This window comes from Sinocyclocheilus grahami, unplaced genomic scaffold, assembly GCF_001515645.1.
Source record: "Sinocyclocheilus grahami isolate Dianchi unplaced genomic scaffold, SAMN03320097.WGS_v1.1 scaffold646.1, whole genome shotgun sequence".
NCBI lineage: Eukaryota > Metazoa > Chordata > Actinopteri > Cypriniformes > Cyprinidae > Sinocyclocheilus > Sinocyclocheilus grahami.
In genome coordinates this window covers 517,654-545,539 of record NW_015505825.1, presented here as the reverse complement: position 1 = coordinate 545,539, position 27,886 = coordinate 517,654, and the positions used below count along the sequence as shown (strand labels likewise).

Here is a 27,886-nt window from a genome sequence, read left to right as displayed (position 1 = left end):
TCTGTCTGTCTGTCTGTCTGTCTGTCTGTCTGTCTGTCTATCTGTCTGCCTGTCTGTCTGGCTGTCTGTCTATCTATCTGTCTGTCTGTCTGTCTGTCTGTCTGTCTGTCTGTCTGTCTGTCTGTCTGTCTATCTGTCTGCCTGTCTGTCTGGCTGTCTGTCTATCTATCTGTCTGTCTATCCGTCTATCCATCCATCCATCCATCCATCCATCTGTCTGTCTATCCGTCCATCTGTCCGTCCGTCCGTCCGTCTCTGTCTGTCTGTCTGTCTGTCTGTTTGTCCGTCCATCCGTCCGTCCGTCCATCCATCCATCCATCCATCCATCCATCTATCTATCAAGCCGTAATGTGATTGTGTAACCTTCCTTACATGTTTTTCCATCTCCAGACAGTCGTCCTCCAGGCCCATCTTGATAAATAGCCTCTACGTTGATGTTGTACGGAGTGTCTGGCTGCAGGTTTTGCAAGATGACAGTGTTTCTGTTGCCAGGGACACTTGTCTATGTGAAAAACAGCAGGACAAGATCAGCTTTCTAGCATGCATTCAATCAAATAACATCCATGGGCTCGTAAAAATACCTGATGTTAACATATATTGCTCCTGTCCTTTATAATCACTACTATAAAATACAACACTCACAAACTCCTCAATGGGATCTCCAGTGGTGGGTGCATAGCCAATGCGGTACTGCAGCACGGGTCCTTCTGCATGCTCCCAGCTGACAGACAGCGTGCTGGTGGTCGGATCATACACACGCAGGTTCCTGGGGCCGCCGCGGGGCACTGCAATCAGAATAACAGAGGTTCTCTCAAAATCATATTTCTGGAAGAAAAGACCATTTGTGTGCTGTTTGTGCATATATGACTTACTACTTATATACGTAATTTACTAGTATACTGAACTTTTCTGGATACAGTAGATTTGAAATTGTTTCGTTTATTATGCACAGGTTTTATGTTTAAAATTATTAAAATATTTTTCATTTGAATATCTGCAAATTTTTATGTCATCATCATTACATCACCCAAGTCATCACAATTACAATATAACATTATACTGTATATATACAAATGTTACATTGTAATATACACTGTATATAAAAAAATCCTCATCTAAAAATAATGATTTTCTCTTTCTGACATCATTCAATCTTTTGGCAACAAGTTTAGTTCACATTCTTTATGAGTACTTATAGTTTCTAGTTTACCCTTAAATTTGCCTTAAAGAGCTTAGTAGTTCAACTCTGCCATGGGACAAAATCATTGTGAAAATTTTTTCCAAGTGTAGAGTGGTGCAATGCCATTGGTTAGTAAAGCCATGTGATGAAGTTGAAATAATGTAGCAGGGTTAGGGTTCGTAACAATAAATAACTATTTGTACTGCATATTTTGCATTGGCGGTAGTAACTCAAAAATCGGACAAAACATTTTTTTTTCTTTGAAAACGATAACAAATATGTGACCCTGGAGCACAAATCCAGTCTTAATTTGCTGGGGTATATTTGTAGCAATAGCCAAAAATACATTGTATGGGTCAAAATGCTTGATTTTTCTTTTATGCCAAAAATCATTAGGATATGAAGTAACGATCATGTTCCATGAAGATATTTTGTCAATTTCCTATCGTAAATATATCAAAACTTCAGTGCTGATTAGTAATATGCATTGCTAAGAACTTCATTTGGACAACTTTAAAGATGATTTTCTCAATATTTAGATTTTCTGCACCCTCAGATTCCAGATTTTCAAAATAGTTGTATCTCGGCCAAATATTGTCCTATCCTAACAAACCATATATCAACGGAAATATTATTTATCCAGCTTTCATATGATGTATAAATCTCAATTTTGAAAAATTGACATTTAAGACTGGTTTTGTGGTCCAGGGTCACGTATGATAACAAATTACAACCCTTGTACTTTGGGTTTAAGTTGGAAAATTTGATTTCCTGAAATTTCAGCTGATACCTTCACATCTGAAATGATTAAATAACAAATAAATATAAATGCTGACATTTCAATGTCACTGAGAATGCGCCACAAACACATAACAAAGGAACTCTGATGGAGGCGTCCTGCAGTCAGACTCACTTGTTTTTCCGTTATCAGACACAGAGGAGCCCTCGCCGTCAGCATACAAAGCCACCACACTCACAGCGTAGTCTGTGTCTGAATCGAGCTGCTGCAGCAAGGCAGTGTGGGTGTTCCCTGGAACGAGCACCTAACCGGCAACAAAAAAAAAGTAATAATTTACCACCAGGGACACACACAGGCTGTCTTTGTTAACTAGTGACATTTATGATACTTCAAATACTTTTACAATGATTAATGAGTGAAGCTCACAAAGAACATATCAAAAGGAAAATCAAAAGGAAAATCAGTACAAATAATATATTACATTTATTATATTATATTAAATAATATTTATATTATAACAAAAATAAGCTTATTTTAGGATGATCCACCAGAACACCTACATTTGCTCCAAGTTTGTCACACTTCAGTTTGGGGACCAATTCTAACTACTAACTATGACTTTTACCTCTGTATACTTTTAATTTGCTGCTAATTAATAGTTGGTAAGGTAGTTAAGTTCAGGTATGTGGTAGGATTAAGGGAAAAATGGCCATGCAGAATAAGGCATTAATATGTGCTTTATAAGTAGTAATAAACAGCCAATATGCTAGTAATATGCATGCTCATAAACAACTAGTTCATAGTGAGAATTGGTACTTAAAAGAAAGTGTTACCATTTAATCCATGTTAATTAATTTACATAAGGATTCAGTTCACAGTTGAGGCAATAAAATACGACTAAATGAGCACATTTTACTAAAAATCATACTGTTCACAGGAATCTACCGTTCATTCTTATCAGATTCTTATTCCGTAAAGCTAGGATTCCGTAAAAAAATTAGGGTTTTTTTTTCATTAGGGTAATGTGAATGAGTGGTGTTCAATATTAAGGATGTCACAAAGCAAACAAAGAAAAACATCTTTATGCAAAATGATATGTCCCTCAACATTTAATCTCTTAAGATTACACACATCAAAACTGTTGGCTTTACAATCTCTGATATATTACACCCTGAGAAAGAAGTGTGTCTGTGTTTCTACAGATGACCTCTTGCACTCACTGATGTTTGTGTCACCACTGATTTCCAACCCAACCATTAGCGATCACTTACACAGCCAATGCAGTGGAAACATTCCTTTGATGTGTTAATAGTGTAGCAGTTGTAGCAATTCAAGTGAATGATGTGCTGACAGTGTCGTGCAATCGCCTCCTTTCACTGCTCTTCACAACGCCAGGTCAGGGGGGTCACTGACTTCCCCATTAATGACATGGGAAACTCCCTTTTCACGTTCCTGACAACACTATCCTTTATTTTGACGACTGAGTTTAGTGGGCGATTGATTGCACTTCTGGAGTTTTTCAAAGTTCCAGTGGAAAAGGTAAAAAAATCATCATAGATCGGAGGTTAAAATTAAAGTGCAGAGAATTTGGAAAACTGGCCACAATGTCGGAAAAGATGTGCCTCCATAACAATATTCCACAAAGCCTTTGTGGCTGCAGATAAGAAGCTCGTTCTGTTAAGACATAAGACAGAATGTTTCAACTCTGTTTTCCTCAGTGCTGAAATAAAACAGGTTTGGGCTCAAGATTTTCCACAGCAAGCATCTGACGACAATAAAAGTCATTTATGGATTTCGGAGCTTTGTGAATATCCCTCTCAAGCAATGAAGTTCATGTGAGAACGAGGCTGCATGACATTAAAAGCACAAACATCTTTGCGAGGGACAGACTGCAAACAGACCGTTACGCTCAAAAGGTTGAGAGACTGACATTTGTCGCGGCAGTATTTCCTGTACGATCTTTCCCGCGAGCCTAACAATGAGGACTTACAGATTGAGCGGAACGGGTTCCAGAGAGGGGGGTGTAGCCGACGCGGTACTGCAGCACATCTCCGGAGGCCGGCTCCCAGCGCACGTTCAGGGTGTTTGTGGTGGGGTTGTAAACCCGGATGTTCTTGGCAGGGGTCCGCGTCACTGTTTCAGACAGGAGCGGGAGCAGCATCATAAAAACAAAGACAGTAAAAGGGGTGAGCGTTTAGAGTGGTTAAAGAGGAACAGAAATGTACAACTATTTACAGGAGCCCTGATGCATGCAGGTTTAAACACAATACTAGTTTCAATGTCAACCACCACAGAAAGCGATTACAACAGCATTTCAAAAGGGTGAAGAGAGACAATTAAAATTGCCTTTAAACCAAAACCGACGGTAAGAGCCTACTCAAAAACTTGATAGTCAGCTTTTGGGTTCATCTTAAAGGGGTCATATGATGCGATTTCAATTTTTCCTTTCTCTTTGGAGTGTTACAAGCTCTTGGTGCATAAAGAAGATCTGTAAAGTTGCAAAGACTAAAGTCTCAAATCCAAAGAGATATTCTTTATAAAAGTTAAGAGTTAACCACACCTACCTAAAACGGCTCGTTCTAACACGCCCCACATATCTACCTCACTATGTGGGAAGATTTGCATAACACCGCCCAAATGTTCACGCAAAGAAAGAAGGCGTAACTTTTATTCTCGCTGTAGTATTGTTGTTGCCGCTGCCATATCATGAAGGCACTGTGTGTTTCGTTGTGAAAGCGAAACTACTTTGTTTGGTCTTCCAAAAGAGGACTATATCGCTTCGTCATGCCTGGAGCTGATCCATGCTGGTCGCTGAGGAAATACATCAACTTCGCGCTGTCGATCGCCGGATCGGCTTTCACCGTGGACGAAGCGGAGTCCAGCCCGGGGTCGTCACATGTGGTTGCCGCAGGCATTACAGTATGGTAAGGGACGTAACATTTCCGTCACACGCTTGAGGAATTCGGCCAATCACAATGCACTGGATAGCTGGCCAATCAGAGCACATCTCGCTTTTTCAGACCGATGAGCTTTGTAAAAATCGATGCGCTTCAGAAAGGCGGGGCATAGAGGAGGAAAAATAATGTACAGCATGTGGAAAATAATGTGTTTTTGAACCTTAAACCGCATAAACACATTTCATTACACCAAATACACAAAATAATGTTCTTTTTAGCAACATCATATGACCCCTTTAAGAAATATGGCAGCTTTGGGGCATGTCCAGGGTATATTTCACCCCAAAATTAAAAGACAGACAGTATATGTTTAGCTTTTGTTCAGCTTGTTTAGCTGTATATTAAATCGAGACTTTTATTAATACACTGGTGATTTTTGAGATTTTGGATTATTTGGATTTCTTTTGCAAGTGTTGTTTCAGACTTAGTGGGAAGAAAATATCCAAAATATTCTTTTAAGTGTTTATTTTATTGCACTTTATCTGTTCGTGTCAGTAGTTTTTTACCATGGGGGTTTGCTCATATACCATCCACCTGATCTTTATTCATAAAATGATGGTAACATTTTTTTCTAGTTGTTGACAATATTTTCTGATATGATTCTGAAATGTATGCAAATTAGTGCATATTTAGTTTGGATAAAATTTGCTATATCTATTATTTAAATATTTTATCCGATTCACTTAGGGTGTCTTGCATGAACAGTAAATGTGTACAGCTTTTGATAACACACATCGTGAATGGTGCATGAAAACAAAAAGCAGAACAGAACAAGCTTTAGATTTCCACCAGCAAAAACCCTGATCCCAGATTTTGACCAAAACAAACACTTGCATTAACGTGGCAAAACCACGCAAAGCAAACTGGAGATGATGGGAAGCAAACCACCTGGTGGAAAAACAATGACGCCAACAAAAACCTGTTAGTTTGACTCTGAATGAGGAGCATTGACGTGACAGCAATAAATAAGTGTGCTTTTATGTCCTTGCACCTCCCTGGGTTTTCCATTTGGTGAAATAGATCGTTTGTAAGCCTCACACCAGCATCTCCAGTCATTACACTCCATAAAGAAGGCTCATTAAGCCCAGACTGGAGTCACATTTATGGGGTTGCCAACACATCGGCATTCCTCCCTTAGTGATCAATCCAATAAAGCTGATTCAATCTTTGAGCAAGTCTCTGAGATTCTATTTATAAGTGCAAGACTTTAATGTTAAAGTCAGAAAACTGCACTTTGTCCATTCACTGGAGTGAAAACTTTGGCAAAAGGGTTCCTGTTACTGGGGAGTATATGATGGATGAATATGGGAATTTGTTGCTTTCCAGTAATGCTAAAATAAGAAAAGGCTGCATAAACTCACAGGTTTTTCCGTTCTCCGACATGCGCTTGCCCTCTCCAGGAGCGTATACTGGCACCACTGTTACTGTGTACTCTGTATCAGACTGCAGGTTCTTCAGAACTGTACTGGAGGTGCTTCCAGGAACCTGGACCTGAGAACATTAAAACGATGAAAGATTTTCATTTTCTAGTCTCTGCGAAATCACACAATGCTTAGGATGGTTGAGGGACTGCTGCTATGTGTTATATGTGTATTTAGTACATTTTGATGCACTTGTCTAAGTGGTTGTTTGATGGTTGCTTTCTGGTCCAAGCCAAGAGAGACAAACTCCAAGTGTCTATGATTTATTTATTTATTATTATGCTATTCTGGCCTTCAATGGGATTTTTGCATCAGTTATATTATTAAAGAGGACATCGGATGCCCATTTTCCACAAGTTGGTATGATTATTTAGAGTCTCCATGAAATGTCTGTTACATACTTGGTTAAATTCTTCAATGGTCATATAAAACAACTTCCTTTTTACCTTGTCGAAAACAACTTTGTTCATAGCTAGCCGTTTCAGTGCATGTCTCTTTAAATGATAATGAGCTACAAGAAACGCATGCATAAACTATGGAAGCCCGTTTCCACCACCGAATGAAAATAAAAATTGCAACTTTTTATCTCACAATTCTGACTTTTTCTTGCAATTGCGAGTTTACGTCTCGCAATTCAGACTTTTTTTTTTGTTGTGAGATATAAGCTCGCAATTGCCAGTTATAAAGTCAGAATTGTGAGTTAATATGTCGCAATTCTGACTTTAAAACTGGCAATTGCGAGCTTATATCTCACAACAAAAAAAGTCAGAATTGCGAGACGTAAACTCACAATTGCAAGAAAAAAAGTCAGAATTGTGAGATAAAAAGTTGCAATTGCAAGTTATAAAGTCAGAATTGCAAAATATAAATTCAGAGAAAAAAGTCAGATTTGCACGTTTATTTCTAGCAATTGTGAGTTTATATCCTGCAATTCTGACTTTATATCTCGCAATTCTGACTTTATAACTCGCAATTGGCGAGTTTATATCTATTCTAAAAAAAAAAGTCAGGATTGCAAGATGTAAACTCACAATTGAGAGAAAAAAAATCTGTGATTGTGTTAAAAAGTCGCAATTACCTTTTTCATTTTTTTTTCAGTGGCAGACACGGGCTTCCACAATGAACTAATAAAACTGTACGCCTTCAATATATACAAAATAAAAGGATCTGCCAAATGCATAAATGTAATAAATATAAACACTCTTAGATGGCAGTTGAGAAACTGACATAACAAAATACATTTGTTTTATTTTGGGTCGGTACACCTGCCTTTAACCAAGTCAGAAATTAAAATTGATCTGCCAACATTACAATCGTAATAAGAAATTTCGAACAAAAATTCCACAGCACCTCAGTGCGTCAAAGTTTATGACTTAAATGAGAAGTGGTCACACAATTTCAAGAAAAGCATTCAAGGGTAACCAGTATTTCAGACAGCTCAAAAACACAGGTCAAATTGACCTGGAACATAATATACGTGTTAGGAGGTGCCATGGGACGTACCATGTCTTCTGCGCCCCCTGTGACGGTCTGGTAGTAAATCCTGTATTGCCGTACGCTCCCTTCAGCCGGCTCCCAGCGTACATTCAGAGTGCTGACCGTGGGGTCCGTGACCTGAAGGTTTCTCACACTGCCCAGTGGTACTATGGGAACACACACAAAACTCTATTCAATGTGTCAACAATTACCAAATTTATATAATTTAAGCACTATCTGAAAAAATGCATTCATGTAGATGGGTAACCAACAGGTCTAATGAATGCGGTAAAGTCACGTGACGTACATGTCTTTCCTTGGCCAGAAATATCTTTGGCATCTCCATTCGCATAGATTGCAGCAACCGTGATGTAGTAGGGAGTGTCTGGAGTCAGTTTTTGCAGAATAACTGTGTTTTTCTTCCCTCCAATCTGTGTCTGTGACAGAGAGAATGAACTGTGCTGTTAAATGAGTCAAAGGATCAGCTCCACTATTTGTGTCTATATTATATATATATACACTACATGCATTACATGCATTTTTATTACTCTAAATTGTATTTTTGTTTTTTTGTCAACAAAGAGAAGGATGGGTCATTTTCTGTGGTAATCAACAGCTTGTCAGAGTTTTTTTAGCCCAAATGATTCCTTTAAATAAGCTTAAGTAATTTTCAGCAGTGCTGGATAATGTCAGGAACAACACATCACAAATACTGTACGATTGCAGAAAAGACTGTTTTTCAGTGTTTAGTTTTATGCTGTTATTCCTATGAATGCTGCCAATGTAAATCTGCCTTCTTGATGAAGAAAACAGAAGCTGGAAAAGTTACTGCAATGACTTTAGTATAGAAAAACAACACCTCTGCACCCATTCAGATACCATGAAAACATTGGAAAATAATAAGATGATAGTTGATTCTGCAGACAAAAACATCTTAAACCGCCTAAGATTTGCACTCTTAGTTGGACCAGCTAAACCAAAAACAGCAACCTGTAGGGAATATTAAATGCACTTTCAGATATTTCCAGCCAGTGCAGCAATTCATATGAAATATAAGGGCAATAAAACAATAAATCGTTTAGATTAAATCTATTCCTGTGCTTTACAGTGATGGCATTAATCTAAAGACATAATGCAAACTACAGATCTAAGTTAACAGAAATATATTATGTTATCTTTCAAAGGTTTGGGGTCAGTAAGAATTTTTTGAAAGAACTTTCTTATGATCACCAGGGCTGCATTTATTTGATCAAAAATACTGTAATAACAATATTGTGATGTATTATTACAATTTAAAAGGTCTGTTTTCTATTTGAAAATACTTGAATTTATATGTAATTTATTCCTGTGATGCAAAGCTGAATTTTCAGCATCACGTGATCCTTCAGAAATCATTCTAATGATCAAGAAACATGATTATTGTTATCAGTGTTGAAAACAGTTGTGCTGCTTCATATTTTTGCGGATACCCTGATTTTTTAAGGAATCTTTGATGAATATAATTTTTTTTTATAAATGTCTTTACTGTCACATTTGATGAATTTAATGCATCCATGCTAAGTAAAATAATTAATTTCTTTCAAATAAATAAATGTATAAATCTTACTGAACGAAACGTTTTGAATGGCAATGTGCATGCAGTTTTTACATCTTCATTAATTGACTATATAATTAAATTAAAAAGGCTAAATTGGATATCAGTGCTCTATCACATATGACATTTAAAACTAGTTAAAGCCAAAAGGGTGATTAAAATGGTGATAAACTATGAACATTGATATAAATTATTTATCTTATATTCTTTATGTTGATTTAAAAAAATGCTCATGGACATCAACTACCCACAAGCATCAACTCTCTGGATCAGACATTGGTTCAAAACAATTTCAGGGTCCTGTGGTTTCTTACATGTGCGCTGGCTGCCCAGAAGATCTTCGCTCTCAGACTCATCGGGGTAAATGGCAGTGACAGAAACATCATAGAGGGTGTCTGGCTCCAGGTTCTCCAGAAGGAGAGTGGTGTCCTCGCTGCTCAGGATATCCTGAGGAAGACAGTGGTATTAGCTACATACTGGACAGCAATTAAATGTGCAATTAGCATTTACCAATACTGAGACACAAATAACAGTACTGCTAGTTATTATTGCCAGACACTAACAATCACTATTGCATGCAGGGGTGTAAAAAGTACTGAGAAACCTAAAAGTACAAGTTACTATGTCAAAAATTTACAGGACAGATATTGTCTTTTTTTTTTTTTTACTTTTTACAAAAGTATTTTCTGAGCACTTAAAAAAACAGTTCATTACATTAAATAAAATACATACATTCATTATATATATAAGTGAAGTGAAATGAAGACTGCAATCAAGGTAAAGACGATTGCGGTGGCGTACAGGAGTCGTACAGTAAGCATGAGTCTGTTATAATAATGCATGTATGAGTGCTCTTGACGCACTGATCGCACATTGTATTTATGCACAGGCACAGATATTTCCGTACATTCACATTGTTTCCACACACATTCACGATAATGTTTTGATTTGTCATGTTTATGTTGCTGTGTTTAGTTATTCTGAATGGATCCGTGTACTGTAGTGGATGCAGTCAGCAGGCGATTGGTTTAGGGTTTTTTTGGCATCTCCATGTGGTCCTGTCGGTATCGCAACTTGACTTCTCTAAAATGTAAAAAAGCTCTTTGCTGTTGCAATCTACACAAACTATAAAATTCTGATTTGTTTCTTTCTTTCATATGTGCCTTTTTCATTTTTTTTTCAGTGGCAGACACGGGCTTCCACAATGAACTAATAAAACTGTACGCCTTCAATATATACAAAATAAAAGGATCTGCCAAATGCATAAATGTAATAAATATAAACACTCTTAGATGGCAGTTGAGAAACTGACATAACAAAATACATTTGTTTTATTTTGGGTCGGTACACCTGCCTTTAACCAAGTCAGAAATTAAAATTGATCTGCCAACATTACAATCGTAATAAGAAATTTCGAACAAAAATTCCACAGCACCTCAGTGCGTCAAAGTTTATGACTTAAATGAGAAGTGGTCACACAATTTCAAGAAAAGCATTCAAGGGTAACCAGTATTTCAGACAGCTCAAAAACACAGGTCAAATTGACCTGGAACATAATATACGTGTTAGGAGGTGCCATGGGACGTACCATGTCTTCTGCGCCCCCTGTGACGGTCTGGTAGTAAATCCTGTATTGCCGTACGCTCCCTTCAGCCGGCTCCCAGCGTACATTCAGAGTGCTGACCGTGGGGTCCGTGACCTGAAGGTTTCTCACACTGCCCAGTGGTACTATGGGAACACACACAAAACTCTATTCAATGTGTCAACAATTACCTAATTTATATAATTTAAGCACTATCTGAAAAAATGCATTCATGTAGATGGGTAACCAACAGGTCTAATGAATGCGGTAAAGTCACGTGACGTACATGTCTTTCCTTGGCCAGAAATATCTTTGGCATCTCCATTCGCATAGATTGCAGCAACCGTGATGTAGTAGGGAGTGTCTGGAGTCAGTTTTTGCAGAATAACTGTGTTTTTCTTCCCTCCAATCTGTGTCTGTGACAGAGAGAATGAACTGTGCTGTTAAATGAGTCAAAGGATCAGCTCCACTATTTGTGTCTATATTATATATATATACACTACATGCATTACATGCATTTTTATTACTCTAAATTGTATTTTTGTTTTTTTGTCAACAAAGAGAAGGATGGGTCATTTTCTGTGGTAATCAACAGCTTGTCAGAGTTTTTTTAGCCCAAATGATTCCTTTAAATAAGCTTAAGTAATTTTCAGCAGTGCTGGATAATGTCAGGAACAACACATCACAAATACTGTACGATTGCAGAAAAGACTGTTTTTCAGTGTTTAGTTTTATGCTGTTATTCCTATGAATGCTGCCAATGTAAATCTGCCTTCTTGATGAAGAAAACAGAAGCTGGAAAAGTTACTGCAATGACTTTAGTATAGAAAAACAACACCTCTGCACCCATTCAGATACCATGAAAACATTGGAAAATAATAAGATGATAGTTGATTCTGCAGACAAAAACATCTTAAACCGCCTAAGATTTGCACTCTTAGTTGGACCAGCTAAACCAAAAACAGCAACCTGTAGGGAATATTAAATGCACTTTCAGATATTTCCAGCCAGTGCAGCAATTCATATGAAATATAAGGGCAATAAAACAATAAATCGTTTAGATTAAATCTATTCCTGTGCTTTACAGTGATGGCATTAATCTAAAGACATAATGCAAACTACAGATCTAAGTTAACAGAAATATATTATGTTATCTTTCAAAGGTTTGGGGTCAGTAAGAATTTTTTGAAAGAACTTTCTTATGATCACCAGGGCTGCATTTATTTGATCAAAAATACTGTAATAACAATATTGTGATGTATTATTACAATTTAAAAGGTCTGTTTTCTATTTGAAAATACTTGAATTTATATGTAATTTATTCCTGTGATGCAAAGCTGAATTTTCAGCATCACGTGATCCTTCAGAAATCATTCTAATGATCAAGAAACATGATTATTGTTATCAGTGTTGAAAACAGTTGTGCTGCTTCATATTTTTGCGGATACCCTGATTTTTTAAGGAATCTTTGATGAATATAATTTTTTTTTATAAATGTCTTTACTGTCACATTTGATGAATTTAATGCATCCATGCTAAGTAAAATAATTAATTTCTTTCAAATAAATAAATGTATAAATCTTACTGAACGAAACGTTTTGAATGGCAATGTGCATGCAGTTTTTACATCTTCATTAATTGACTATATAATTAAATTAAAAAGGCTAAATTGGATATCAGTGCTCTATCACATATGACATTTAAAACTAGTTAAAGCCAAAAGGGTGATTAAAATGGTGATAAACTATGAACATTGATATAAATTATTTATCTTATATTCTTTATGTTGATTTAAAAAAATGCTCATGGACATCAACTACCCACAAGCATCAACTCTCTGGATCAGACATTGGTTCAAAACAATTTCAGGGTCCATAACATTTTGTTATAATAAATCACACTGGGAAGCAGTCAAAAAAAAAAAATTTTTTTTCTTCAAATTAATCAGTGTTGGATGAATTGAATATGGATACTGTTTGTGGTTGAGAATTGTTTGCCATTTCACTTGGTGGCACTAGAGGAAATAATACACATCTCCAGTAATACCATTATCAGTCAGCCAGATAATATGAACATAAAAATGTTCTTTACCGACTGTGATCTTCCTCCTGCAACCGGTACGTAGGTGATCCTGTAGTTCTGCACTCGTCCAGGAGCGTGATCCCATTTGGTGGTGAGGGAGGTGGTAGTCGCATTGAACACCTGGAGGTTCTGAGGAGGTCCACTAGGAGCTATAAGAAACAACATCTGATATTTCAGGTTTGTGTTCTAACACATCCTTATATCCATATGCAATCCAAATGTTAAATGTCATGTATCTTAAAAACACCAGACTCACCGGGTGTAAAAACCTTGGACACTGCAGTCAGCGGGGTAGAGAGGGAAAGAGTGAGAGTTTGTCAAATGCACATGTGGTGTCCAAAGTGCAGTAAATGGAAAAAGTCTATCATTTGGATTTCGGGGTTTCTTACATGTGCGTTGGCTGCCCAGAAGATCTTCGCTCTCAGACTCATCGGGGTAAATGGCAGTGACAGAAACATCATAGAGGGTGTCTGGCTCCAGGTTCTCCAGAAGGAGAGTGGTGTCCTCGCTGCTCAGGATATCCTGAGGAAGACAGTGGTATTAGCTACATACTGGACAGCAATTAAATGTGCAATTAGCATTTACCAATACTGAGACACAAATAACAGTACTGCTAGTTATTATTGCCAGACACTAACAATCACTATTGCATGCAGGGGTGTAAAAAGTACTGAGAAACCTAAAAGTACAAGTTACTATGTCAAAAATTTACAGGACAGATATTGTCTTTTTTTTTTTTTTACTTTTTACAAAAGTATTTTCTGAGCACTTAAAAAAACAGTTTAAATAAATAAATAAAATACATACATTCATTATATATATAAGTGAAGTGAAATGAAGACTGCAATCAAGGTAAAGACGGGCGTACAGGTGTATTTATGCACAGGCACAAACATTTCTGTATATTCACGTTGTTTCCACACACATTCATGATAATGTTTTGATTTGTCATGTTTATGTTGCTGTGTTTAGTTATTCTGAATGGATCCGTGTACTGTAGTGGATGCAGTCAGCAGGCGATTGGTTTAGGGTTTTTTTGGCATCTCCATGTGGTCCTGTCGGTATCGCAACTTGACTTCTCTAAAATGTAAAAAAGCTCTTTGCTGTTGCAATCTACACAAACTATAAAATTCTGATTTGTTTCTTTCTTTCATATGTGCTTATATGGGCTCCTTATATCATTTGGTTCTTTGGTGTCCTTTTGGAGTTTCTAAGTGTCCTTTTTTTGGAAAGACATCTAAATTTATCTTGAAAAAGCTTGCAGAAAATAAAGATTTTTGAGAATCACCCTTCAATCTTTTGGTTTACTTTGCTGGATATAGCAAATGATGACAAAATAAACATTTGAAACAAGATAAATGGTCTATGCTTAATTTCATGAAGTGTGCGATTAATCGCGATTAATCACAGAAAAAGGGTGTGATTAATTAGATTAAAAAAAATGTATCGATTGACAGCCCTAGTATATATATTTATATATATACATATATATATATATATATTTACAATATTTTTTTTAAGTATCCACATTTAATTGTACTTAAAAGTTAAGAAATTAAACACTTTTAACTTTTAAACATTCTTAGCTTTTTAAATTGACTTGAAAACAAGAAATTTTCTAATTTCAGTATTTATGAGGCATTTTTAGTATTTATAGTATTTTTCAAAAATTTGTCCTTCCAAAAATCATGACATGATTGATTATGTACAACTCCAGGACACAGCAGATGTTAAAGTCGAACCAGTACCCTTAAACATGTTACCTGTTACTTCCAGCTAAAATTAGCAGCCGATAATAGTACAGTGGTTTGACATTTGGAAATAGTGATTTTTAATAATCAAGCCTAATCATGAACCGTGTTCACACTCGACTCAAGTTCATCTACCTACAGCAATGGTTATTATGATTATTATAAAACATTTTATTACTGTAGTTCAGACTTCAGAGTCTGAAAAGACTAGTTCACACAAAAATGAACTTTTTGTCACCATTTACTCACCCTCGTCTTTCAAAACTACATCAGGATAAAGAAAAAAAAAGTTTTTATTTTTAAATAACTAGAAAAATTCATTTGATGTGTACTTTGTACTTTCTACGTGAAATTACAATGGAGTAAAAAAATTTATTTTTACTTTGTGAATGTAACTGAGTACAAGTACAGATATATATTCCCAGAACAGTACTATTTCTCTATACTACTTTATACCTCTGAGTGTAATGTATGCATGTGATATTTATGATTTTATGGGAAGGAGAGTACATACACAGTTGAAGTCAAATCAACTTGATGAAGCAGACCTCATGTTTAGACTATGATGTCTTACATATTGAAAGTTGTTCTCTCCACTCTTGGTCCAGCCGACGCGGTAGAGGGAGACATCAGGAGCACCGTCCTCCCAGTGAGCCCTGAAACTGGTCTGGGTCACTTGAGAGAACCTCAAGTTCTTCGGGGCAGGGACAACGTCTAGAATGAGTTTCAGGTTACAATTAAGCACTTGAAACATTTAGCAGTCAAGTGTTATTTCAATTTACAGAGGTTATTCATAGATAATGGACCCCCATGCCCATTACCTGTAACGGCTTGGTTAAGCATTGGGTTTCCGGTCCCAGAATCATACACAGGAGTCACAGCCACATCATATTCCGTTTGGGAAATGAGATTATCCAGTCCACTAGACGTTACATCTCCGTCAACTTCAAGCTAAATTGAAACATGAGAAGTGCAGTTATGGCCACACAATACACAGCAAAAAGACTTGGCGGCATCAGGAGGTCAAGGTTTGGCTGGTTAACATTGGCAGTTAGTTGATAGATTCGTAGATTACTTACAAATTATAATCTTTTACTGATTCCAAAGGACACTGCGTAAAGTGTAGTCAGCAATATAATCTATTAGATTGCACAATTTAGGTAATGTGATCTGACTACTTATTGATTACTTTTAGATTTCTTTTATCAGTAAATTATTAACACTTTACTGCCATTGTGTTAATAACATGCAATCATGTAATCAATAAAAATGGAACTGTAATCTGATTATGAGTATTTTAATATCTAGTTACTGGGATCTGAAGTAAGATCACCTGTAATCACTTACTTGTAAAAAAAATATATATATATATATAATATAAATATATTATATTATATTTTTGAAGTTGGAAATAATTGTGCACAGATTTCAGTTTGTCTCTTGTAAAATTTCATGTTTAATCCAATGTGTTACTTGCCATTTCTTCGTAATTATTTGTGCAATTATTAACAATTTCCGAGTAATTGTTGTAAATCCTACTTTTTAGTTTTATTTTGTTTTCAATTTGTTTTAAATGTATGCATCACATTTCATGTATTGAACAAAATCCATCTTTGCACTTTGCACACAAGCTACATCTGAAGTGGCATTTAGATGTATTTACGCAGACTGTTTAATGCAGCTCAGAGATGCCACAAATGCATTTACACTGCTGTTACAATTGCATAAATACTGTTAGGAGATGAACATGTTAAATATAAAGTATATTGAATATAAAACTATGACATCATACTTTAAATATGAAACAAAAAACCACCAGTTGGTGGCAACAAGCCTTAATGAGCGAGTCACTTTCAACTGATTTGTTCAAAAGAGCTGATTCATTCAGGAATGAAGCAAGCTGATATCATAACCATGTACAGTATTAGCATTCTATTCTATTGCTATTTACATTTAGACATTTAGCAGACACTTTTATCCAAAGCGACTTACAAATGAGGACAATAGAAGCAATCAAAATCAACAAAAGAGCAATGATATGCAAGTGCTATAACAAGTCTCAGTTAGCTTAAGGCAGTACACATAGCAAGTTTTTTTTTAAATCATATAATAAATAAAAAGAAAACAGATAGTGTCACAAATCTGCCAGGCTCAGCCACCTCACAATCACAGCGAACACCATCACCTGAGTTCTGATCACACGCACCTGTCACGGATCAGCAATCACCCTCAGCTCCCATTCATAAGCACACACCTCATACCACTCCAGTGTCCGATCTCGTTCCAACGAAGTGGACTCTCTCTCTATGATATCCGTGAGATTCATTGAAAGACATACTTACCAGTTGTACTTACCTCCTGTGTTTCCTCCAGTGTTCGTTCCAGTCCCTTGCTCCGTGGATACCCCGTCACTCATCGTCTGAGGTGTGTGCTATCCTCTGTCTCACTTCCACGATCTCCTGGGAATCCCCATTACTAGAGTTATCTCTCCTCATCTTCCCAAAGGACTTCTGAACTAACTTTATACTCACCTGCCCGTACCCTCTGCTTCACTTGCTGAAAATAAAGTAACATTGTATTTTTCTAATCCTCTGAGTGAGTCTCTTTCCATAACCGATAGAATAGAAAAAGAATAGAGCAAGCTAGTGTTAGAGGCCTTTTTTGCTTTTGTTAATCAGAAGTCAGAAAGTCAGAATTATAATTGTATAATAAATAAAAAGAAAACAAATAGAATGCAAAAAGTTTTTTTTAAGAAAACAATCAGTTAGTAAATAAATAGTGCAAGTCTAAAAGGGGCAAGTTTTTTATTTATTTATTTTATGAAGAATAGAATTAGAATAGAGAATTCTAGAGTTAGAGGGTTAAATAAAGATGGAAGAGATGTGTTTTTAGCCGATTCTTGAAGATGGCTAAGGACTCAACTGCCCAGATTGAGTTGGGCAGGTCATTCCACCAGGAGGGAACATTTAATTTAAAAGTCAGAGAAAGTGATTTTGTGCCTTTTGGGATGGCACAATAAAGCGCCATTCACTTGCAGAACACAAGCTTCTAGAGGCACATAAGTCTGAAGTAATGAATTTAGGTAAAGGGGTGCAGAGCCAGTGGTGGTTTTGTAGGCAATTAATGCCTTGAATTTTATGCGAGCAGCTACTGGTAGCAGAGGTGGCAAACTAATAAGCAGAGGTGTGACGTGCATTCTTTTCGGCTCGTTAAAAATGTATCTTGCTGCCGCATTCTGGATTAATTGTAAAGGTTTGATAGAACTGGCTAGAAAACCTGCCAAGAGAGCATTGCAATGATGAAACGATGGGTTTGATGGAACCACAAGCAGTTCTGTCTTGGCAAGGCTGAGTTGAAGGTGATGGACAGTGGTAGACAAGCTGAGATGCAAGCAGCTATCGTCTGATCATCAGGATGGAATGAGTGGTAGAGTTGAGTGTCATCAGCATAGCAGTGAAGCCATGTTTTTGAATGACAGAACCTAGTGATGCCATGTAGACAGAGAAGAGAAGTGGTCCAAGAACTGAGCCCTGAGGCACCCCAGTAGTTAAATGTTGTGACTTGGACACCTCACCTCTCCAAGATATCTTGAAGGACCTATCTGAGAGATAAGACTCAAACCACTGGAGTGTGGTTCCTGAGATGCCCTTTGCCAATAGGGTTGACAGGAGGATCTGGTGGTTAACTGTGTCAAAAGCAGCGGACAGATCCAGCGAGATTTATGCTATATAAATAAATATATATATTAACATATACATATACATATTTATGCTATAAAAATGCTAAAAATAGTAAGAGCACTATACTAGTATGCAGCTATCTTTATAAATGGCTTATTGAATCATTGACTCGCCCAATTCATTCAAAAACACTGAATCATTCAGGAACAAAACCTGGTATTTCAAAACCAGACTGTCCTACCTAAAACCAGATGAATGGCCACCCTAACATGTGATGCATTTTTGCTAGAGAGGGGTTGACATTGAGAGAAACAACAACGCCTCAATACATATAAAATCACTTTAAGTTCCTGCAGAATTAAACCTGATCTTTGATCCAGTGTCAGGTAACAGGAGCTGCCGCCATCTGTCGGGCTTCTCAGGCTTCCATCCACCTGGACCCACATTTGTGTGCATGTTTGTTTCATCTTTTCATCCCAGAACGAAGAGTTATGAGCAGAACTGAGTCATGATTAATACTTCAGGATGTGGAGAAAAGCTGAGTCCAAAATTGCCACTGAGAGTTAAAAAAGGAAAAAATCCCACCCATAAAATACACATCCCAAAGCACTGGATTGCTGCGTGCCACTCAAAACTCCATCTTTTTTTATCGTCTGTCTGTTCTCGCAATCTTTGGTAGATGATCGCCGTAACTGAAGCTCTGGAGAGCAGCTGTACTCTCTCGGCAGCTGCCGTCTCCACTGACTTGTGTAACATAATTGCTGATATGTTAAAAGGTCCCAAATCCATCAACATGAGTCTCTTTCTTGGTTGTCTGCCTGGACGCATTGTGTAAACAGACAGGAATCTTTCCACAGGAAGGCTTCCACAGTGACCCAGGAAGGCTTTGCACATTTGAAAACAAGATTGTTGTTCAACAGCTGATAAGCTGTGCACACAATTATTCCCAAATGCAGCACTACTCAACACGGCTTGGAGTTTTTCGTTGTGGCCGGTGTGATATGATTCTCATAAAACCATAAATATTACAAGTGCAAATTACTTTTACTATCAGACCTCTAAAACCCCGCTTGTGATTGTGTTTCCTTTGAGAACCTTCTGCTTTCAGTGGTTATGTTCACAGAGACCTGTGATTTTCTAGAAAAATTATTGGAATCAGCAGCTGTAGTCAATTAGGATATTCTGTTGTTTAGGTAGCATTGCTGTAAAACTTGTAAAGTGTCATAAAATCATTAAAAAACTATGACTGAAACAACTTTACAGTTCAAGTAACACAAAATGTGTTTGTGTTTATGACAGCTTTATGAAAGGATAAACATCACATTTCTGATTATGTATGTAATATACAATTGGTCTGAACAAAAACGGTAGATGGGCTGAATGAAAATGCAAATCTCTGACAGCATGTGATGATTTTGGAAAAACAGAAATACAGCAGTTACCCCAGTTTCCAACGTACGCCAAGCAGCGCTGCACTTATAAACACTACTTTTAGAATAAGAAGGTAAGATGAAAAGAAAATGCCAGTGTAACTTTTCTGAACACAGTTAGTTCCCTTCACATATTCATACATATAATCACAAATGAATGGCCTATTCAGTGATTTGCCAGGATGGGCAAATGTCACCAAAAGCTGATGAGCTTGACTTTACCTCCTTCAACTCTCCATCCTCTGGCTTGTAAGTGATTATGTATTTACGAACGGCGCCGGGCGATGGATCCCAGTCCAGCTGCATGGTGCTATGGGTAACCTCTGTGATCCTCAACTCACCGGATGGAGGAATAGGCACTACAGATACCGGAGAGATACAAAAAAAACAAAAACAAACAATGAGAATCAGATAGATGTGCTAAACATCCCTGCTGAGGGGAAGAAAGCCCTAGTGCCACCTACGGGTCACCCCCCGATCAGAGAGAGGTTCACTGGCAAAATCGCCGAACAGGGTGAAGACGGAAACTCTGTAGGCCGTGTTGGGACGAAGTTTCTTCAGCTGGACGTCAGTAACTGTTCCTTTCACACGCATCTGTGAAAGTCAACCACATCACAAATGAAAGGAATGGTGGACTTGTTCAAGGGAAAATAATGGAATGTTTTTTTTACGCCACTGCTGAAAAGACCAGGTTGGGCCAGCTTGAATTTCTAAGATAGTTTATGAATGATATGGATGCTGAACCAGAGTTATTACATTAACTATAAGTAAAACTCTTACAAACAAACAAATAAATACTAATGCTAAAATAACACTAGGCTGAATAAAGTTCTCACGGCCACAGAGATTAAGAGAGTTACATTTGTAACAAGAGTAAAAAAGTTTAGAATACCATGAAGAATCATGGCCAAAAAGTAAATAGGGTTCATTTTGATGGGATGTTGATGTTAAGCTATTTAAGAAAAAGGGGGCAGAAATGCAGGGCATTAGTATCCAAAACAACATTTGCTGGTCTTTTTAGCAGGACAGTTTTAGCACAAATACCTTTAAAATATCTATAAATCCTTTAGATTTATATATAATGGTAGAAATTATTATTTTAGTCTTGTCTTGACTGAGATATTGAATTGTGAATCCCAGTGCAAAAATTATTTTCTTACTCTGTATTTTTGTTTCGTTTTCCAGAACAAATATCTAAACATTCCTAAATCAAGATATTTTACTTACTACCTATTATATTACCTGTATATATATATATATATATATATATATATATATATATATATATAAAATCTTTCAGAATCTGAAAAAATTTTTAGTTTTGGGGTATATATATCAAAACTTTTATTAAGGACACACACTTTTGACTTAAAACAAGGACAAATACATTTCCTACCCTGTTGGCAGACATTTGTTCTTGTTTTAAGCATAAACTCACTTAATTTTTAGACATTTTTCAGAAAACAAGGCTTAATTTTGCTTCTCACGAATGTTTAGATAGATCGAACTGGAAAATAAGGCAAAAAAAAAGACAAAAGAGTACGAAAAAAAAGAATAAGAAAAAAATATTTTTTGCAGTGAAGACATTATGACTGTGTCTACCAACTATAACAAAAACTCTAAGCATATTCTTTTCTTTTCTAATGAAAAAATGGAGGAACAATATTGAAACATCTGCTCTGTCAGACAAGCCCTATGGACATCAGATTCAAGCCAGAACTGAAATCGAGACCTCTGGATCTTCTCACTTTGTGAAATACTTGCAAGAGGAACTGTGCTAACAAACCCCAAAGCACTAATGAGCTGCTATTTTCCAAAAGCTGTAATATAAAGGACGTTTTTGAACCCAATAAATGTAGACCTACCACCTGTGGTATCTACAATATCTCCAAAAATGCTTTCCATTTCCTCTTTCTGCTACAGTATGTCATAGATGTTGACAGATTTGGGCTGTTTAGCACCATTGGTTTTCCATTAGAACATTTTGTCTCTTCCAGTAAGTCCTGATGAATACGTTTTGTATTTATTTATTTTTTTAAATATTCAGCTTCAAGACTGGGCTTTCCAAAAGGCTGACTGACTAGATGAGACGGGACAGCAGACTGGGCAGTGGTTGAAATGTGTGGCGTCACCGTACCTCCTGTTCCACAGAGGGTTCAGTGGCATTAAGGGCGTCGTAGAGAAGCATGTAGCCTGTGGCCCCTTCGGCCGCATCCCATCTCACATTCATGGTGGTGGAGCGCTCTTTGTAGATGTTCATGTTCCTCACAGCACTGAGAGGCACTACAGAAAGGAACATGACTTTTCTCTCTTTCTCTTCTGCAGTTTGATCCCTGACTATCCAACTAAGCGGACTGAAGCTCGAATGGGAACATGGAAGCATTCCGGATGGAATGATGGATGTGTGACAAGATGGAATGGAACGCCATGAGAGACAATGGTTGGATGAGAATGATCATGGGATACTCACGTGATGGAAATGACGGACAGACAAACAGATATGCAAATGTCAACACACAGACAACAAATGAAATAATACAATGACACTTTGCGATGCAAAGCAGCATCATGCCGTATGCAACACGGTTACATTCAGAGCACTGTAAAAGGAATGATGACGTTAGGGTTAAGTAATAATGGTAATTAAAAAAATTAAAGGTGGCAAAACAGGGTACAGCAATATTAGCACATACACATAGCATTTTATTTGCACCTTCTCAGCAACTGGCTAAACATCAGAAAATCTTGGTCATTTTTAAACAGCAAAGATGATACTTCATTGGGTGAATCGCACGAAACCTGTCAACAACTGAACTGCATTTCGAAAAAAATATAGGAAATTACACTTGAGAGCATTTTCAGTACTATTAAAGATTTTGTATTGACATTATTAAAAAGAAATCACATTTTCCTTACCGTAAATGTAGTCTGTAAGATTTGTCTGTGTCTGTAAGATTTGGTAATGTTTTTGAAAGAAGTCTCTTATGCTCAACAATGCATTTATTTGATCAAAAATACAGTAAAAACCGTAATATTGTAAAATACTAGAACAGTAATTTATTCCTGTGATGCGCAGCTGTATTTTCAGCATCATTGCTCCAGTCTTCAGTGTCACATGATCCTTCAGAAATCGTGATTTTCTGCTCAAGAAACATTTCCAATTATTATCAATGTTGTAAACGGTTGTGCTGCTTCATATTTTTGTAGAAACTGACACATTTTATTCTTCAGGATTCTTTGTTAAATAGAAATGTCAAAAGAACAGCATTGATTGGGAATAGAAATCTTCTGTAACATTATAAATGTCTTTGCTGTAACTTTTGATCAATTAATGCATCCTTGCTGGATAAAAATATATATTTTTTAAATTAGACATGTTTTTGTGAGATTCACCCAAGTATACTTACAAAAGTGTCTAACTCTGTATTGTGGTAGTACCATGGTGGTCAGACTTTAATACCACTGGTATTGAATGATTGCTGTCCTCAAATACCATGGTATTTCCATGGTACTCCAAGGAATTTTTAAGATTATCATAGCATTACCATGTAAAATGTCCAAAAAACAAAGTATTACAATGCAATAAACTGTATTACCATGGTATAGAGAAGTGCAGAACCATATCCTCATGTATGTACTTCTAAAACAATTGCATTTATCGAATGTGCAAATAAAAACTTTTTTTTTTGGTGTTCAGATACATATTGTTGAGGAGTTGGCTCTGGCTGTTCTGGTGATGAGTGAATTGTGGGTAAATGCACACTTACATGTCGTCTCTGAGCCTTTGAGGGGGTCGCTGCTGTCCTCTCCCACCACTGAGTGAACCTTCACGATGTACTCTGTCAGCGGAGTGAGATTCTCCAAGACCACAGTCGTCACCATCCCGTCGACAAGCAACTGCAACAGACGAACAGAATTAAAGTGAGAACTCACAAGTATAGGACATGACTGTGTTTGCAAAGAAAACAAAATGAATCACTTCTAGGTCAAATCAAAGTTAGCCTTTCCAGACTGTTTCCGGACTTCCAGACTTCTGAAGAAATCTAGTTTTGGCTCAGCATGAAATGTCTCAAGCCACACTTTGTCTTTCTTTGCTCTTTCTTGCTGTTAATGTGCATTGCGTAAATAGTTTTAAATGAATTGCACACTTAAGTTTAATACTTAGGGTTTAATAACCCTAACAATGGGCGATAGTAGTTGTGATGCTTTTCAAACATGTGAAGTGTTCATACCTTTTTTGGTTCTCCTCCTGCGATGCTCACATACTCTATTCTGTACTTCTCCACGGGTCCATCAGGGGCGACCCAGGTGGCACGGAAGGAGTAATGGGTCACTTCTGAGGTCGTTAGATCAGTGGGTGGCTCGGGACCTCCTCCTGTGAGGGGTAATGATGGTGATTAGGGTTTAACCTTTGACCCCTCATATACTCCAACATTAGACTGTCACATCAGGGCTGTTTCTGAGCAAATCCGAATTTGGAAAACATTGCCCTTAAATTCTGTAAATTATATAGTAATTTAGAGTAATATAGAGTTATTTTAGAGTTTTGGGGTTGCACAGTGATGCATTTAATTAGAATAATGATTTTAAATATTAGAGATCTAGAGATAGATTATTGACCTTATTATTATTACTGATCATTTTTTTTAACATGTTAATGGACGCTATATTGTGTTTTCTGCGCCCTGGGTCATGGGAGTCATTATAATGGTGTCATTATTTTTATATATATATATATATATATATATATATATATATATAGTGATCATATAGGAGCTGGTTGTTTTGTTTCGTGGCAAAGCTCAGGGAAAACATGTCCCATATTTGACTTCGCTACCCTAAAAGAACAGGAGAAGAATTTCCTCCAGAGATTACAAGAGCTACAACACTGTAGCAGCTCTAACATTGCTCTGATGTGTCTTGAAATGTCAGAAGATAACATTAATCAGTCAGAAGAATTCACAGAATATTAACAGCATCATGTCTTTTTTGCCAGCTCATTTCTAGACTGGGCTGCTTCTAGCCATTTTTTTTTTCTCGTGGAGCCTGGAACGTCTTTCTGCGCCTGGATCGAGTTTCAGAGCGTCAAAGCTTCATCATGAAAAGGTCAAAGCCTTCAGGGATTCAATTTTGCAAAAAGGAAAAAAAAAGGAAGAAAAAAAGGAAAGACTAATTCTTGAACCTTTTAGGACATAGCTGTTGACAGCCCCATCAACACGATGACATACAGTAGTGACACTGCATTTTAGCCACAATTCATCACATTTAAGTATTGTATATTATTAGCCTAAGGACTTTTCAAAACTGTTATCAGAAAGAGGTTGAAATACAGGTAACACTTTATTTGGAAAGTCCACATTAGACATTCTACCAACTATAAGTAAGCAATCATTAGAGTATTAGTAGACTGTCTGCTGCTTAGTGTAATGTAATATAATATAATATAAAGATGTAATGCAGCATAAAAGCCAGACTAAACTATGCCTGCTCTGACCCACCTCAACCCTTAGCATTAAAGGTGCACTAAGTGATTTTTTAAAAACGCTTTTGACCACAGTGTCGGACCGAGACCCAAAACACACTTGTAGCCAATCAGCAGTAAGGGGGCGTGTCTTCCTATGATAAAGAGAAGAGAGCACTCAATTTGATTGCACAGGACAGATCGACTATAGATAGAGAGAGATGGCAGATAAAAAAAGAGAAAAACATCAGAGAAACAAAACATTAAAAAGAAGGGTTATGATCAGGCAAGAGGTAGGACCCGCGTAAATATCAGAGCAGCTTTCCAGCAATGGAGAGAACTCAAGGAGCAGGAAAGGCTCGAATCGAATTATTTCTTCTTTATATGTGAGTAACGGTGATTTTGCTTTGTTTCACACAACTTATCCGTGTTGGCTTTTGTTTGAATATGCTTGTGTGTCAACTTCACTTGTTTCCGCGATCATCGTTGCCATGGTTGTGTACGTTGGGGTGGAGATTTCTAAATAAGAGCAAGGTCCTGTTGGGGTATGGGCGAGTTTGTTTTGGTGCTTTCAAATATCAACATTGTTTGACAAAAATCGCTTAGTGCATGTCTTTTTACGCGTTGCGTCTGCATTTGTGATCGGAGAAACGACAAACAACAAGCGCTACTCTACACTGCTCAAAACTCGCGTTTGAATCATCAGTGGCAAATTCTTTAAATATGAAAACATACTTACAGGCTGTGAGTCAGAACAGATGGCCTTGTAGGCTACTCCGCTGCGGCGGCGGCAACAATACTACAACGAGAATCAAAGTTACGCCTTCTTTCTTTGCGTATACATTTGGGCGGTATTATGCAAATCTTCCCACACAGTGACGTAGACATGTGGGGGCGTGTTTAAACGAGGCGTTTTAGGAGGGCGTGGACGAGTCTTAACTTTTATAAAGAATATCTCTTTGGGTTTGAGACTTTAGTCTTTGCAACTTTAGGGATCTTATCTGTTCACGAACAGCTTGTGACACTCCAAAGAGAAAGGAAAACTTGAAATTGCATCATATGACTCCTTTGAAGTACACAGTTGTAATTTTTGTGTAAATGCAATTAATGCCACCTCTTAGCAGTATTAAACAGTCTTTTTGTAAAAATGCCTAAATGCAACCTCAAAAGCGCTTATATGCCACCTTTACAGTGTAAATTTGGCATTTGTCCTTCATTCTCATATAGGTTGCCCACTTTTCACAATCCACTCAAATTTCTCTACATTTTGTCTTATTGACTATCCCTTTTCCCTCAGAAACACTGCATCTTTCAGCCTCAGTGATACCTGGACCCTTGACACTGTTACACAGGTTGTTTGTCAGATCATCCACGATGTCCAGCAGGAAGGAGAAGTCAGCCACGTTGTACATGTGGATGTCATCGGGATCTGAAGCAATGGATCTCAGCTCATTCTCATCTGCGTTCTTCACACCTGGAGATCAAAACCACAAAAGACATGTTAAAGCCCAATTAAACTCATTACCCATTGTCTTTCACTGACCAATCATATCAGACCAAGTCTTATTGACCGAAAGGGGAAACCAGTTCTTACCAATGGCATACAGCTCAATGCCCTGGTCGCGTAGGTTCTGAGAGTTTACTATGATGTCATCCTGAGACTTGCCATCAGTAACCAGGACGCCGATCTTCCGAGAGTTTGGACGCATTCCAACATTAGCCTTGAAATTGTTCTGAAGGATGTAGTTTAAAGCAAGGCCTGTGGAATAAGAGAATGTTAGTGAGTCTAAATACACAAGCCGGGCATTAAACCTAATGAAGACCAGTATTAACCCCATAAAGCTACTGTGTCATATTTGATATGCACATTTCTATGGCCTCGTTGCTGAAATTGCTGAAAAAAATGCTGATAGTTTATACTTTTGACTGATAGTTTATACTTTTTAGCAAATAAAAGTTATTTTAGTATTACTGTACAAACGTCCACCTTCAGCTTGTGTTGTGTTTGATTATCAAGACATAATTTTTTTGAAAAATCATGTTAAAATCTCATCATGTTCATCTCTCAATCATCATTGTATTGCATTGAAACATATGTTTTGATCATCAAACTAAGCATTTAAATACCATATTACTAAGATATATTATTGGGAGATAATACTTTAAAATAAGTGAAACCGGTCCCACTTTATATTAAGTGGCCCTAATACCTGTGTACTTACATAGTAACTAGATGTGTACATAGTATGTAACCACAGTGTAAGTACACATTGGTACATAGTATCTACAGCTGTAATGTTTGTGTAACTACACATATGTAACAACCCACTGAATGGTATGTGTAAATACAAATGTTTAACAGGACATTGGTAACAACACTTTTTGGTAATGAATGTACAAATGTGTAACAGGACTAACAGCACTTTTTGGTAAAGAAAGTGTTACACTTTATATTAAGTAAACAATTCCTATGGATTTTACTCTGATGTTACACAGCAGCGGCCAGTAAGTTAGGCTTTACATATAAAGTGTG

The 27,886-nt window shown here is 37.0% G+C and overlaps 1 protein-coding gene across 1 annotated transcript in view; it reads right to left on the bottom strand.

Annotated features, from left to right (window-relative positions):
* Nucleotides 1-27,886, bottom strand: part of LOC107558454 (collagen alpha-1(XII) chain-like) — an 80,976-nt gene that overhangs the window by 19,246 nt on the left and 33,844 nt on the right. The window contains exons 20-38 of the mRNA XM_016242119.1: nucleotides 26,948-27,112; nucleotides 26,681-26,827; nucleotides 24,125-24,267; nucleotides 23,660-23,789; nucleotides 22,030-22,175; nucleotides 20,357-20,486; nucleotides 20,115-20,251; nucleotides 15,604-15,733; nucleotides 15,357-15,496; nucleotides 13,421-13,553; nucleotides 13,288-13,308; nucleotides 13,041-13,180; nucleotides 11,236-11,365; nucleotides 10,956-11,095; nucleotides 6,238-6,367; nucleotides 3,910-4,052; nucleotides 2,094-2,223; nucleotides 643-785; nucleotides 373-502 (exon numbers count right to left, since the gene is read on the bottom strand). Coding sequence (XP_016097605.1) covers nucleotides 373-502; nucleotides 643-785; nucleotides 2,094-2,223; nucleotides 3,910-4,052; nucleotides 6,238-6,367; nucleotides 10,956-11,095; nucleotides 11,236-11,365; nucleotides 13,041-13,180; nucleotides 13,288-13,308; nucleotides 13,421-13,553; nucleotides 15,357-15,496; nucleotides 15,604-15,733; nucleotides 20,115-20,251; nucleotides 20,357-20,486; nucleotides 22,030-22,175; nucleotides 23,660-23,789; nucleotides 24,125-24,267; nucleotides 26,681-26,827; nucleotides 26,948-27,112 — 2,508 coding nt within the window. The remainder of the gene's footprint in view (nucleotides 1-372; nucleotides 503-642; nucleotides 786-2,093; nucleotides 2,224-3,909; nucleotides 4,053-6,237; nucleotides 6,368-10,955; nucleotides 11,096-11,235; nucleotides 11,366-13,040; nucleotides 13,181-13,287; nucleotides 13,309-13,420; nucleotides 13,554-15,356; nucleotides 15,497-15,603; nucleotides 15,734-20,114; nucleotides 20,252-20,356; nucleotides 20,487-22,029; nucleotides 22,176-23,659; nucleotides 23,790-24,124; nucleotides 24,268-26,680; nucleotides 26,828-26,947; nucleotides 27,113-27,886) is intronic.